The 14145-nt window shown below is 39.9% G+C and overlaps 1 protein-coding gene across 1 annotated transcript in view; it reads right to left on the reverse strand.

Annotated features, from left to right (window-relative positions):
* FAM13C (family with sequence similarity 13 member C) overlaps positions 1 to 14145 on the reverse strand; it is a 124713-nt gene that overhangs the window by 17043 nt on the left and 93525 nt on the right. The window contains exons 11-13 of the mRNA XM_063164013.1: positions 11173 to 11236; positions 5451 to 5601; positions 5007 to 5072 (exon numbers count right to left, since the gene is read on the reverse strand). Of these exons, the coding sequence (XP_063020083.1) occupies positions 5007 to 5072; positions 5451 to 5601; positions 11173 to 11236 (281 nt within the window). The remainder of the gene's footprint in view (positions 1 to 5006; positions 5073 to 5450; positions 5602 to 11172; positions 11237 to 14145) is intronic.

The following is a 14145-nucleotide window of genomic DNA, read 5'->3' on the forward strand; positions in this document are numbered from 1 at the left end:
CAAACAGATCAGCAAAGTGTTGCATGCAGGGTGGACACAGCACTGAGGATGAGAAAATAGAAGTACTGCCACTGGCTTCACAAAAATCCTTTCTGAGTTCCACAGGAGGAGGTGGATGGGTGTATTTATAAACTATGAAGTAAAGATGGAGAGTTTCCCAGAATAGAAGCATTACTTATATTTTCATAGATCTGTTTGCTTTTGAAAACCACTTTCCTGAAGAAGATGATGACTGCACACAACAAGTTTAATTTTTTTTACTTTTCATTTAGTCTCTTGGTGAAGAGAAAAGAAGGTAAAAAATATAATATGTCCTGGTGGTAAGAACCTCCAGGGCTGTTTGCACATCCTGCAGAATTTTGTTGGGCAACAGTAACATAGCCTTGGCTCAAAGAACACAAGATAAGAAAATAACAACCACCACCAAGAACATTCAGTTTATTTACTCAAGGTCATGGACAGTGGCTGCTCCATGGAGGAGTCATGCTTGTGGTACTAACAATGCTTGTGGTGTTAGCAATCTCTTGGACTGTAAATGCAAACCTCACCACAGATGCTTAAAAGGTAAAATTTGTTTTATAATGATGGTCAAGCTAGAAAAAGTAGGAATCGATGAAACTCCTCACACTGGTTCTGTTTATAGGTAACATGAAAAATAATGGCACATTACAGGGCCTACCTAGGGAACATCAGGGATTCATCTTCCTGTACTCTACCTGAGTCCATTGAAGGGAATATTCAATATTGAATCTTCTTCCTCACCCTCAGTAGGTGAAATGCATGATGATGATCAAACCTAATCAATATTTTTGCTATCAGATGATTGAGATTTAATGCAGATTATACTTTCTAGGGAGAAACTCCATAATCTCATAAAAGTTCTTGCCTAAAATTTTTTCTCCTTTGCTTTGCTAAAGCAAAGTTTGTACCCTGACTCAGATTCTCCTACAGCAGTTTCCATAGTACATTATATTTTTCACCATCTGCATTATTTTCTTTTTTTTCTAAGCCCATTCATATATACAGCTTTTTAATTAATATCTATTATTTTGCATTTCCAGGCAGCATGTGTGTCATTCTAACCATTATTATATTTGCCATATATCATGCATTCTAATGCATTTCACAGAATCTTTTTATTCAATGGAAGCCTAAAATTGCCCTGAAAAACAACTGTGCATGAGTTTACTCCCAGAAGAACTGGCAGGTTTAGGTAAATTCTTTTACCTTCACTTTCGATTTTCTGCTTTGCACATGGGACATCACATTCCCATGCTGAGTGAGTATTTTTTCCAGGATTTGAATAGAACCTTTGTAGTACATTTTTTTGCCCTCTTCCCAACTAATACCAAAACTGCAAATCCCTATTGCTACACTGTGGCAGTGGTGAAAACCAGGTCTGAATGGAACCCTTCAAAAAAACCCCAACCCTATATTTCTCTAAAAAAATAGAAATTACAATGGCTTAAATATAATTTTATTGGACACTATCCAACTGCTTTTGCTTTACAAACAACAACAAAAATCCTATTTTATATTATATAATCACAGTTTAGTCTGCCAAGCAAAAGTTACACAACTCTTGTATTTACAAGCTCGTCTACTCTTACCAGCATCATCAATTAAAATTATGTTAAGCATTTTCACAATGAGACAATGTAGTTGATTAATTCTAACCTTGCATCCTTCCTCTAAGTACTTGATCCTCTGTAGGTCAGATTCAGCTCTCCAAGATACCAGAGCAACACCCAAATCTCCTAAACCTTGTATGAGATTCAAATCCTCCCACAAAGAGGCCCCAGGAAGGCACCTGGGAAAGGCAGGGGTGGAGCACTGAGCAGTCCTGGGCAATCATGGACACTGACAACAGGCAGTGACAATGGCTGGAATAATTGGTGTTCTGCAACAAGTGTTCCCTCTTTCCTTGCCCTGTAAAATTTTTTAAAATTAATACTTTCGTTTGGGTTTTGATCTGTTGTTGTTCCTGTTGTTTTTTTCTGAAGAACAGTATTGTCGGTGAGAAGAACCTGGCTTCCCTTGCTTTAATTTCACCATCTTTGAACTTCAAGAAACACATAATCACTGGGAAATAGGTTGACTAAGAACAATTGCACAGTTTTTCATGTTCTGTTATTACAAGGAATAAGTATTAAGTAGCAGTGCCCTGACTGTGAAAGGAAAATGATGTTATAAAAAGATCAGCTAGTCTGTGTTTGATAAGTGAAGGAAATAACTTTCCAACATTTGAACTCTGACTTCCTGTGGACCTAAAAATGTCCTTCATGCAGGAGACAGCCTGTACCACTGCTAAACCATATGGTGACAGACATTTGCTGCTCCTCACATCTACAGCCAGACAATTTCATAGGCACAGCCCAGGCTCAGAAATGGAAGAAATGCACAGGTTCAAGACTAAGAACTCCTGGAAAATAAATACACAGGAAAAGTAGTGGCTGGTGCAGCTCCAGTGTAAAACCAAGCACACAAAGTTCAAGGAGGTTCTTTTATTCTGCTAGCAAACAAAAGGGAGACAACCTGCATGTTTATAATTTGGGAATATTTCCCAAAGGCCAGGGCACTTTCATTTCCTTGGCCTTCTGACAGCAAGGCTTGAATACTCGTGCAACTTTGCTATGGCCCAAGAAAGAGTTTAGTTCCAACTCTACTAGAAGTGCATTAAATTACTACCAAATAGTCAGAAGTGGTCAGCAAATAATTCAGACTGATTCATTTCAGTGGCACAACTACTGAAATAGTAGGACATCTCAGGGTGATGACAAGTTCTAATCAATTCAATTTTTAATTAAGGCCATCATCCTGATTCCAGTTCTGTGTAGATCCTAAACAAGACACTAAATATTATCCTAAGAGTAGCCCATGAACTGACCAAAATTCTACCTGTTTTCATGTATCTTGTCTAATTTTAGCCTCTATTTTTGCCAAAACTGGGAATTAAAGCCACCTCTACCCAAGCAAGTAACTTGCCCCTTTTAGCATCTATTCCATCCTATCTACTCCATGCAGCTTAGCACTGACAGGAGAACACCACAGGAATTAAAGCCAAATTCTAGTGTCTGATAATCTGCAGCATGGTTCAACAGGTGGACTTCATGTGACAAGTCCTATGGTACAATCCTGCATTTATACCTGTGATATGCTTCAAGTGAAACAATAATACACAGAAATCTCTTGTATAGAAAAAATTATATTCAGATATAGTGTGTTCAGTCCTAAACACATTACATCTGTGAATGCCTCTATCAGAATTTTTAATTTGAAAGTCATTTAGAAGTCATTTCCTGTAGTTAGGTTCAGCTGCTCATTGCTGCAGGCACTTCTGTGGTGTAATCTCATATCCAAAAGTTACAGAAATTGCACCCTACTTTTCTATAATTGCCCCTTTAAAAAACTAACTTTGGTACCCATCACAACTCTTTACAGACTCACTTTGGCAACTCTAATTCAGCTCTCACATATTCAAAAGTAAACTGGAAATTGCTGACTTTTCTCAGAGATAAGTTACTGCTCATCCCCTTAAAACTAAGGCACCCTGTCATCTTACTATACTGCTGTATCTTCAATCTCCGTCCATATGATGTACACTTTCTAAAATTTGTTGATTGAAAGGATTGTGTTAATTTTCCCATATCCACTGAGGAAAGGCTGATAACTAAAGATGTAACATGCATGGCACATTCTCTAGAAACTCTTCCCAGCCTGGTACAAATCCCTGGACTTCCAGCTAAGGTGGAGCTCAAATAGCCAACAGTGCCATGTGACAGCTCAATGCATCAGAAGATTTCAGCAGCAATTTAAGAGACAGAATTAGGACCAGCTCTGTCTGTGCAAAATGGCAAGTTACTAAAAATGCCACAAACCACAAAGCAGATGTTATGAGGAATGAGGGCACAATAAAACCCATTAAATAGATAAGCTTTAACTAAAGCATGAGTTTGAACTGCTGGAGTGGCAGAGCATGCTCTGAAACTGTGCAAGAGAAATGCTACATCATGCAACATTTCCCCATGTGGCTGCAGAGGGAAAATGGGAGTAGAGAGAGGATTGGAAGCAGCAGTCACCACCAGCATAAATAAAAAGAAAATCTAATCAAAACAGCAAAAAATAATTAAGGGGAAACAATTAAGAACCATCCTAACAATGAACTATGAAACCACCAGAGCAAAATAATGCAGCAAACTACTGGGAAAGGAGTCCTTTCCACCCTGACACAAAGGAAAGGAGTCAGTGCAGGTTTTGGGTGAGCTGCAGAATGTCTTTTCCTGTGCAGCACACAAATGAGACCTGTTTCTGCTTCAGATACCCATCAAGGTTAGTCCCAGTCCAGGCTCCATAGCCGTGTTCAAGAGCTATTAAAGTATTTGCCTGGCTGGACTAACACACCCTCTTTTTAAAAAGAAAACAAAACCAGGACATTTAGCATTTTTAGATTCCTCCATCTTCATAATAATTTGATTTTTACATGCATCGTTCCTTGATTTTTCCAGTGCCAACCTCAAACTTTGAAATTTTTTAAGTAAAACACTATAATTTGTGTAATACTATAATTTTTTTTTTGTAAATAACCTAATGTTATTTCTTGCTGAAAATGCTGAGCAAGCAGCTCCTAAAATAAGTTCTTCTTAACCCAGATTTTTTTTCTGATATGAAACAACAATTGCAAAGGGATTACTGACCTACCTGCCTTAATTTGAACCATACATGGTGCACGACTTAGGTATTTGTGTATTCATGTCACTTGTCTGTGAGATGTATTAGTCACACTGCCTTTGACCTATTTTTCACGAGCAGTGACTCCTCTTCTATTGAGCATCACGACTCTGCCAGCCCTGTGACTACAAGCCATGAATTGACAAAAACAGTGCTGAACCTTAGGGCTATTTATTTCTCTATTGAGGGAAGAGGGAGAGATAACACACCACAGTTTGCCCAGCTGGGTAATAATACAGGATCATGAATGATTAAAATCCACATGCTGTAAAACTCACCTTCGCTATCTCTCTGCTGATGCATTAAATTAAAATCAATAATAGGAGAAATGAAGTGATATTGCTCTGACAAAAAGAATGACAAAAATAGAATTACATGATATGGCAGGTGATCTCACACAATACAGACATAGGAAGTAAAGAGAGTAAATTTACTTGGGGAAAAATAACAGATTAAAACTAAAAAATAAAATAATTTGGATTCTTAAAACCTCTCTGAAAAGGAAAATTCCCTCTCAGAAAACAGGACAGTTACAGCTGTTAATTTCCATTCTTTTAACAGGTATCACCCCTTTTTACGTTACACAGCGTTTGCAGGAGGAAATGGTGCTTTGCATTAGCTCTGCACTGTTTCCCAGAGGGCTGCAAGCCTGATTTTAAAGTGCAAGTCACAAGGCTTTTTTATAATTGCAAATGAGAGCACATCATGGCACGCTGGCTTACCTCCACAACTGGCCCCATCAGCTTGCACGCTGCTGTGGGCTGGAGAAGGGGCTGTGTCCTTGGGTGCCGGCAGCTGGGGAGTTTCCTCCTGGGCTGGCAGAAACGCAGAGCACAGATCAGTTTCCAGGGCTTGCAGCTTCAACAAAGAATTCTGCAGACAAAAGCAGAACATTGGGCTGGGTAGAGAACAACGGGGATCAGCAATTGCTCTTCAACTCCCGGAGCCCATCGGCAGCGCCTGCAAAGGGGTGTTCCACTGCCAGCTCCGGGAGGATGTGGGGGAGCAAACGTGCACTATTCCATGAGTTTCTTGACTCCTGGTTATTTAAGTCCCAATTTACATGGATTATTCATGGCACGTGGGAAAGATGACTTTGTCAGCAAGAGGCGATTTATTCCAGGCAGCCAAGCTGAGATGGTGTCCCTCCTCCTGGGCTTGAAGCAATACATTAAGGAAGTATTTCATTCATTGGGCTGACATCACGATCTGATGACATTATGTCCCTCCCCATTTACCATTCATAAAAAATCAAATCTCCCTCTCCAGCCTGTGAGTGCAGTGCACAGCAGTGAACAAAGAGTTACTGACAACACGATCACTCAAGGGATTCTTGGGAGAGAGATTTTTTTTAATTGGCTGTTTTAGAGATACTTCATTATGTAGACAGGGCTTTTATGAGGGCTGCTGCCAGTTCTACAGGGCAGCAGATCATTTGTGATCCGCTGCAAAGGTAAAATCAGCACATCATTGTCACTGGCTGCAGGCAAATCAATGGCAGGGACAGTTATGTGCCACCTCACTTCCAGCCTCTGTGCCATGCGTGGTCCAGCTCTGATCTGAATTTTTAATGCTGCATGCAGCACTGAGCTGCACGATCTGACACAAGCATCTCGCTGTGATGGAAATGCTGTGAAAGCCCTAATCACCATCTGACTGGGCAAAATGAGTCACTCCCCACACCCCACGCATCCAGCTCCCCCATCTCAAGGGAAATACAGCTCAAAACATAAAACAAAACCACACAAGGCTGTCCTAATAACCACACAGCTGGCGCACACAGAATGTACATATTACATTAAGTCACTCAAGTGATACATATTTATGAAGAACATTTTCTGAAGAAAATAATCTGAGATGCAAAAAATAAAAAATTCCTCAAATTTATACCCTGAAAAGCCTTTCCCTCATTCTGTCAAACACCTGAAACCAATTTATTGATTCATTTAATGAAAAATGAATTTATTTATTGGCCTGATTTCCTTTGTGTGACAATACATCACCGACATGACGAGTAGTTTAATACATCTTTGCATAATTTTTGTTGTAAGGCACTCCTTTTGTAAAACTGAAGATAACTTTTGGTCAAAAAAAAAAACCAGCTTGGTTGTCTGAGAAGATCAGGGATGACTTTCTGCCTTTATCCTTTCATTCCTTTTATAAAATTCAGGAAAACCATAGAAACCTTCTTGCCCCTAAAAGCTTTCAGGGGGCAGTGCATTTCCTTGTCAAGGAAAGGATGCTGACTTGCATCATACCTATGGCACTGCTTTGGGAAGTCCTCATTTCCCATTGTCTGTCATCCCAACTAAACCCAAACAAAGTGGCTGTGAAATTATCACAGACAGGCAGAATTTTACAGTCATTAATGTCATCTAGCAAAAGATGACAGTTTGTACCAGTTACAAACCAGTGAGGACTCTGATGACAGCATGGACCTTACCAGGAGAACAGCTGAGGAAAATTAGGGAGAACACAGATGACAACCCAGAGGATGTGCCAATAAGGAAAATGTAAGTGAATGTCTGATAAAAGGACTCAACCTTCATGGACTATTACTTTAAGCATTTGACAAGAAAAATCCCATTTCAAGAAAACACATTCACTTTGCATCACTATTCCTTATGACACATTGATATTTATGGGAAGTTCAGTGTAAAAGCATTCTCACAGACTGCATTGTTAAACACTGCATTTCAGCAATGCTTATGCTGTTATTCACCAGCTGGTTTATATTCGGTTGCTCTAAATGATATTTTTCACCCAGCTGGGGAAGGTGGGTGGATGGCAAATTTCCAGCCACTGCCATAACACTAAAAGAAAATCATATAATAATGATAATAGAAATACCTTATCTATTTTCATGAGTGTGCCCTTGACAGGGATTTGAGAAAACACTAAATAGTTTTGATTGTCTTGATGTTACCAGGGAGATGATGAATCTGGAGTGTACCACCAACCCCATCTTATCCTCACCCACAGCAGAGTGCTACAGCACTGCCACACTGCACTGGCCAGGAAAAAGTCACCACAAATTAACAGGAAATGTGGCAGGGTACACAGCTGAGAGCAAAGGCCAGCACATCTGCTCTGGAGGAGAAGCAGCCAGTGCACATGCTGCTCACAGCTCTGCCATGGCCACACCTGTCCCAGGGCCTGCCTGGGCCACCTCTGCTCATGGCTGGTCAAAGGAAGCAGCTAAACATGTTAGAAGCCAGTGCAAACAGCTGAAACACACAGAGGGAAAAGTCAGGCCATGGTGGGCATCACCATCAATTTGAGAATGCCCCTACATGGAAATCCAGTATGGCAGAAGTAATTTAAGCTGTGGTGTCCTATATCAGCTAAGATCTCAGTTCAAATACTTCAGATATGGTGTTCATTCCAGGTTCATTATGGTGCCTAACATGACGTTTCCTGATGCAGTAATTACTATCTCAAATGGATCCATAAATTGCCTTGGAAAAATAACCATATTGTTTTCTCTTAAGAAGAGTATTCCAAAAATTTGAAAAAGAAGCAATTATAATTGTCTTGGATTAAGGTTTCTTATCTCTTCTTATGTCCTCTTTAAGCAACTGACAATTCAAAGATCCTAAGCTAAGCCAATTCCCCTAGTGAAGAAGCATTGTACATTATTATAAATAATGGTAAAATGGAGAAATTTATAGGAAGTCAGAGAAAGACAGGAAGAGAAACAGTGTAGTTCTTCTCAGCCATTTGTTATTTTTGATAATACTTTAAGAAAACAGAGTCACTGACGTGCCATAGCCTTTGCTGGAGAAACCACAGTACAAAAGGATTGCCACTCCCAGAGGAAGCTCAGCCTGTAGTAGAGACACCTTCTCTACAAACTGAGCCAGGACCCACTATCATCACTCCTTCCAACCAGTGACTGTTGAAAAGGAAGAGGGGAGGCCTTAGGGTAAGGAATTCCTGAGATAACAGATAATCTCTCACATCTAGATGAATGCCACGCACTGTTATATCCCTCTGGAGAGTGGGATACTGAAAGAGCAAATTCTCCCAGTTCATCACCAAAATGCTGTGGCACTGAGAGGCAGTACCCTGGCATGGCACAGGGCCATGCCCAGCAGGATCAGCACTGAGGGATGTGTTGGTCAGCATGTCCAGGAGGCCATAGCCTGACAGGAGACAATGTGACAAATGAGAAAGAATTTGCCTTTAGGAAGAATTTATTTCCCAGATAAAGGATTACTATTATCAGCACTCTTTGTCTCATTCTTGTGGACACCAAAGGTTTAATAAATTTAAGAACTGAGGGGAAAGGAAAGGACCCAGGTGTGCCCCAGCCATGAGCTCTGCTCAGACTCAGACAGGAGGGTGAGGAGCAAAGCCAGGCTTGGAGCTTCCTGCATAAACTGATACCACCCTGACCCTCACACAGTGCTCCTGAATGAAAGGATGCCTGCAGCCTGCCCCTGGGCCTGCCCCTGTGCCTCCCAGACAGGAAGGCAGCTATTCTATTATATCCAGTTTATTGATGGATTTACTGGATTTATGAAACCAGCTGGGGCAGAGAAGGAGAGTAATCCAAGCTTTCAGCATTTAATAGCCTTTGAAGTGATTCATATTGGAAAAAAAACTGAGCAAATTTCAACCTGTTCCATTTTTTCACTCTAAGGAAATTAATGCTTTTATATGTCACACTGGAACAGCTTTTTAATCTGAGAGTTCAGGTTAAAATAAGATAGGCACATTTTATGGGAATATAAATAAATCTCTGCAGTATCCGTTAAGGCAATATTTGTGCCTTGAGGCATATGACATTTTCAATTCAGAACTTCCTTTATGGGGAACAAACAAGCAACAATAAGATAGAACAAGATATGCCCTGGGTCTGCATAATGCCACGGGTGAGCAGTGAAGAGAGACACCATTTTCTCTATTCCAGAAAGAGAATTTTTCTTATGGCACAGATTTGCAATGGACCTGAGACACAAAAGAATCTAAGATTTTGCAAAAGAAAGCACCAGGTTGTAACCCTTGCTCATTCCTCATTGGTTATTAACAATTTATTTACATTTCTAAGCTAATAATTGGTTTTATTATTTTACACTGATTTATTACAATATCTTTATTTTAGCCTTTAAGGAATCCTTTGCAAGGATTTTAAATGGAAGCTTTCAAGCGGATGCTTGAGTGAATATTTGCATTGGGGCTTCTCAAAAGAAACAATGACTTAATGATTTCCCCCAAGGCCTGAGGTGGCTCTAGAGAGGCTGAGTGTACTCTCTTGTATTGTCACTGAATGTGCCTTGCCTGTCAGCATTGAGATTTTCTACAGTGAGCTGCACAACAGTGACACAAAATGCAGAGGAAACAATTCACTGCAAGGAGAAGATTAGGTCTGAGTTCCTTTAAAAGGACACATTGTGGTCTTCCCCTAATGAAAGTCAGGCATCTATTAATAGACATAGATGCTCTCTGGCTCATCATGGAAACAAAGCCCTCTTTCCCAGAGTTTTTCAGGAATGGGCTTCTCTTCACCCAGCTCTTTTCTCCCACTGGTTTGGTTGTGTTGTCTTGGCCTGCACTAAAAAACCCCACTGCTCCCTGTGTAAGTCCCGTGTCCCCCACTGTCCTTGCAAGGTGAGTGGGCTCTGTGCTGGGGTGCAGGGTCCCCAGGTGTGGGGAGATGCTTTACAGGGTTTCCCACTTGGCATAACTGCAGAGCTTGGCTTTACCCCCTGCTGCCCCTCCCAGGGTATTGCTGACTGTGAGGACCTCACCCAGGCTCATCCATGGTTCGATGTCATCACACCAACAGCTTTTGTGCTTCACCCACACTGTGCTCCTGACACAATCCCTGTGAAAGCAGCTTGTTCCAAGTCTCTCTGGTGTTATTTGGCTTTCCTTGATTCCCCTCTTCAGCTCTCCCCTCCTTCCATCTTACAACCAGAGCACCTTTTAGACTCCATTGCACTGCTCCTAGCTTACTGCAGGATGTAGCAACTTTGAGAACTCCTTATTTTTAAACAGAACATATTTATGGTCCATATTTATATGACATATAACATATAAATATATTCTATAAAAATATACTATAAACATATGATAAATAACGGTTCACATTTAACAGATGAACCATTTTGAGCTGTAATAAGAGGGAAAAAAAAATCAAATGTTATTGAAAGATGTCCCTTCACTCAGTCAGTATTGAGTGTTTGCTTCTTTTCTGAGCATAAACAAAAAGCGATCTAAAGTTGGCTTAAATCTCTTGCTTCTAGCTTTTAAACTATTTTAGCAGTCTCATATCACATTTTTAAGCTTTTCTTCAAAAACATGACTACAATCTTTCATTAAAAAGCAAATCTAAGATTATTAAGCAATTACATTATTTCAAGACCTTGAAATTAAGAAAAAACCAAAACATATATTCAAAATTTATAACATCATATTTCAACTTTTGGTTTCACTTACCTCATTTAAGCTGTTAAATTGATCAGTTGCTTCTTTTGGTGAAATGCTTGTGCTCTGATCTATTCTACAAAATAAAATTTAAAAACTCATTCAATAGATTGCCTATCTGTGCTGCAAATATCTCAAGCTTTTCATCATGTATGTATGTAATTTATAAATTACAGAATTAATCTGTTTAAGAAACAGCATTTCTATGAAAGTAACATCTCTATTTTTTAACCCATTCAAAACAACAGTGATTTTATTGGAATCCTAAATAATACATTTAAACTTGTAATGCAGTCCTGGAAACTATGACATGAATATCTGGGCTCACTCTGTCGTGTCAAAAACTTCTACAGATGAATGATCTGTGACTTGGTGAGCTAACAGGGTTAATGCCAAGAAAAATCTCAAACACATGCTTAAATCTAAGCACAATTTGTCCCACATGCTTTAAATCAGAAACAAGAGTTTTCCCATATCACAGCCATAAAGAATAAAGCTTTCCATATTTAAATTTGATGGCATTTCAGGCTCCCAATCTTCTGCTTTTGGAAATTTCAGAAAGGCCCCAGATGCCTGGAAATCCTGTAAGAGAGATGTCCTTGTTTTCTAGTGAGTGTCACTTGGCTGCCATCAGAGATGCCCACACCTTGGGTTTTCTCTCAGTGTGTTGCTGTTTCTCCACACGAGAAGAGGAAAGGAAGGCCCTGGGCTAGTGAGGGGCAGATCTCTTCCCCCTGGCTGTGGCCACTGAGGAGCTGTGCCCCACCCATGGCCCACCCAGCTCCCAGCCTCAGGGTTAGCCACTAATTCAGTACGCCAAGGAATGAAACTGAAGTCTGGAAACAGCTTCCCACAGACTGAGTGACCCCAGTAGCCTCCCACCAGCACTCTGCCCATCCCCAGAATGAGCTGAGGCTTCCCACACCTGATCTCAGAGCCTGACATGGGGGTACAACAAGCTGACTCTTGACTCAGGGGAAGCAAGAAAACTGCAGCTGTCTCAGAGAATGAGATTTGTCAGTGCTGAAAAGGTGCTGATGTCTGCTGGACCCTGGAGACTCACTCAGAGATGTGATCAAACCCAACACAAAACCCAGATTTCTTTGCACAAGATAACTCATATTTTTCTGGGCATAGCATCATCCCAGCAAAAAGAAATAGCTGTAAAATCCTCTAGAGATCTCAAAATCAGAACAAAGAGATGCAGAGGTTTTGTTGTAGTTCTTCCTGGATTTGTGAGGCATTTAATGACTGAAATGATGGCTGTGCCACTTCTCTTACCAAAGCAGACACACTAGATAGCTACACCAGGATGAAAAACCACTTGGCTCCAAACAGGATCCAAGATGTGCAATTCCCATAGGAACAGAAATGAGTCATGAGAACAGCAAAAGGACTAATTTAATAGGAAAGAGTGAAATATTTATAGTTTGGTTTAATAAAACGTAAGGAGGCAGCTGCAAGGCTGCAAACAGCTGAAGAACTAATTCACTAATGAAGGAAAAATATTTAAGGTGATTTCTTGCATTGAACTAGAGCTAGACATGAGGGAAAGGATGAAAACAACATGTGTCAGACTTGCACATTTCTAGTCTTTGTTTCAATAACACCTTTCAGGGTGCATAACAGAGCAAATGGGAACTCCCTTTAATATTAAAAAAAAAAAACAACTTTTTTTTTTAAAATATAAAAACAAACAGTAAATGCTAGCAGCACTCTGTACAGGAACTGTACAAAGTTCTACATCATTCACAGCTGTACACCTCATGAATCTTGCACTCTGGAGAGTAGAAGGTTTACAGCAGCCATGAGGTACCACATCTCATTCAGGCTGATGCTCTTGCCAGATGTTTTAGGATGCCCTTAATCTGTCATTTTACTGTTCCCTTTTACACTAGAAATACTGGAGTAAGATGCTTTTATTTATGCATTATTTGGATTCTGGAGATACTGAAATCATTAAGATGAGTAACCATTTCTGGGTGATGAGCATTTGCATTTTCAGTCTCCTGTGTGCTGAGCTGATCTTACTCTACACAAAGTTTTGTGGTGTGCTTTTTCATTTTCACCAAGATTAATTGCTCTGCTAGGCAAATGCAGGTTTTCTGATTGTCACCAGGCAACACAGGGCTTACAATTTAATAACTATGGTTTGGATTCTACTCTCATTAAAAGTCAATCACAAAATATCCATTAACTTCAAAAGCAGCAGGAACAAGCCCTCATTTTCCATCTGTGCTGAGTACATTAAAATTATTTCAGGCCTTAGCTGAAATTTTGAATAATTGCAGGCACCCTTATTTTGTATAATTTACGTCCTGTAAAATAATGAAAATTTAATTCTCTCTGTGGCTACTACTCAAATATATGTCTCTCACCCTTCTTTATAGACTGGCTTTGGCAGAATTATCCTTTTCTCCATGACAGAGATGGCAAAGATGCAATAAGTAACATGTACATTTGAGGTTTGTGGATATAAGTAAAAAAAAAAAAAAAAAAAAAAAAAAAAAAAAAAAAAAAAAAAAAAGAAAGGAAAAAACCCCACCTAAATTCTAATTACCATAACAGAGCTCCTACTTGACTTCAAGGGGGAAATAAATTTGCATGAGCACTGTGCTGTTTAAAATACAGACCAGGACATGTGAATTTTTGAATTATGCACAACATCACTTTTAAACCTGCATAAAATTCAAATAAAACCACATAATTTTAAAAGCTGGGGAAGATGTTTGAAGATAACTTAAGCAAATCCCCACCACATTTCCCTTGTGAAACCCAAAAAGGAGCATTACATTCTGTAACTTGCAAATGTCACTGCAGCCCAGCTCTGGTGACACAAACCCCATCCCCAGGCTGTTTATGTGTTTATGCATCACAACACCACATGTGTGGTGTCTTGGCATTGGTAATGCTAGTGTGAGGCCTGCCCCTCAACCTCACAGTATTGTGTGGGATGAAACTCCTTTTCCAGAGTCACCTGCAGTG

The sequence above is a fragment of the Melospiza melodia genome, chromosome 9, assembly GCF_035770615.1.
Source record: "Melospiza melodia melodia isolate bMelMel2 chromosome 9, bMelMel2.pri, whole genome shotgun sequence".
In the NCBI taxonomy this organism is placed as follows: Eukaryota; Metazoa; Chordata; class Aves; order Passeriformes; family Passerellidae; genus Melospiza; species Melospiza melodia.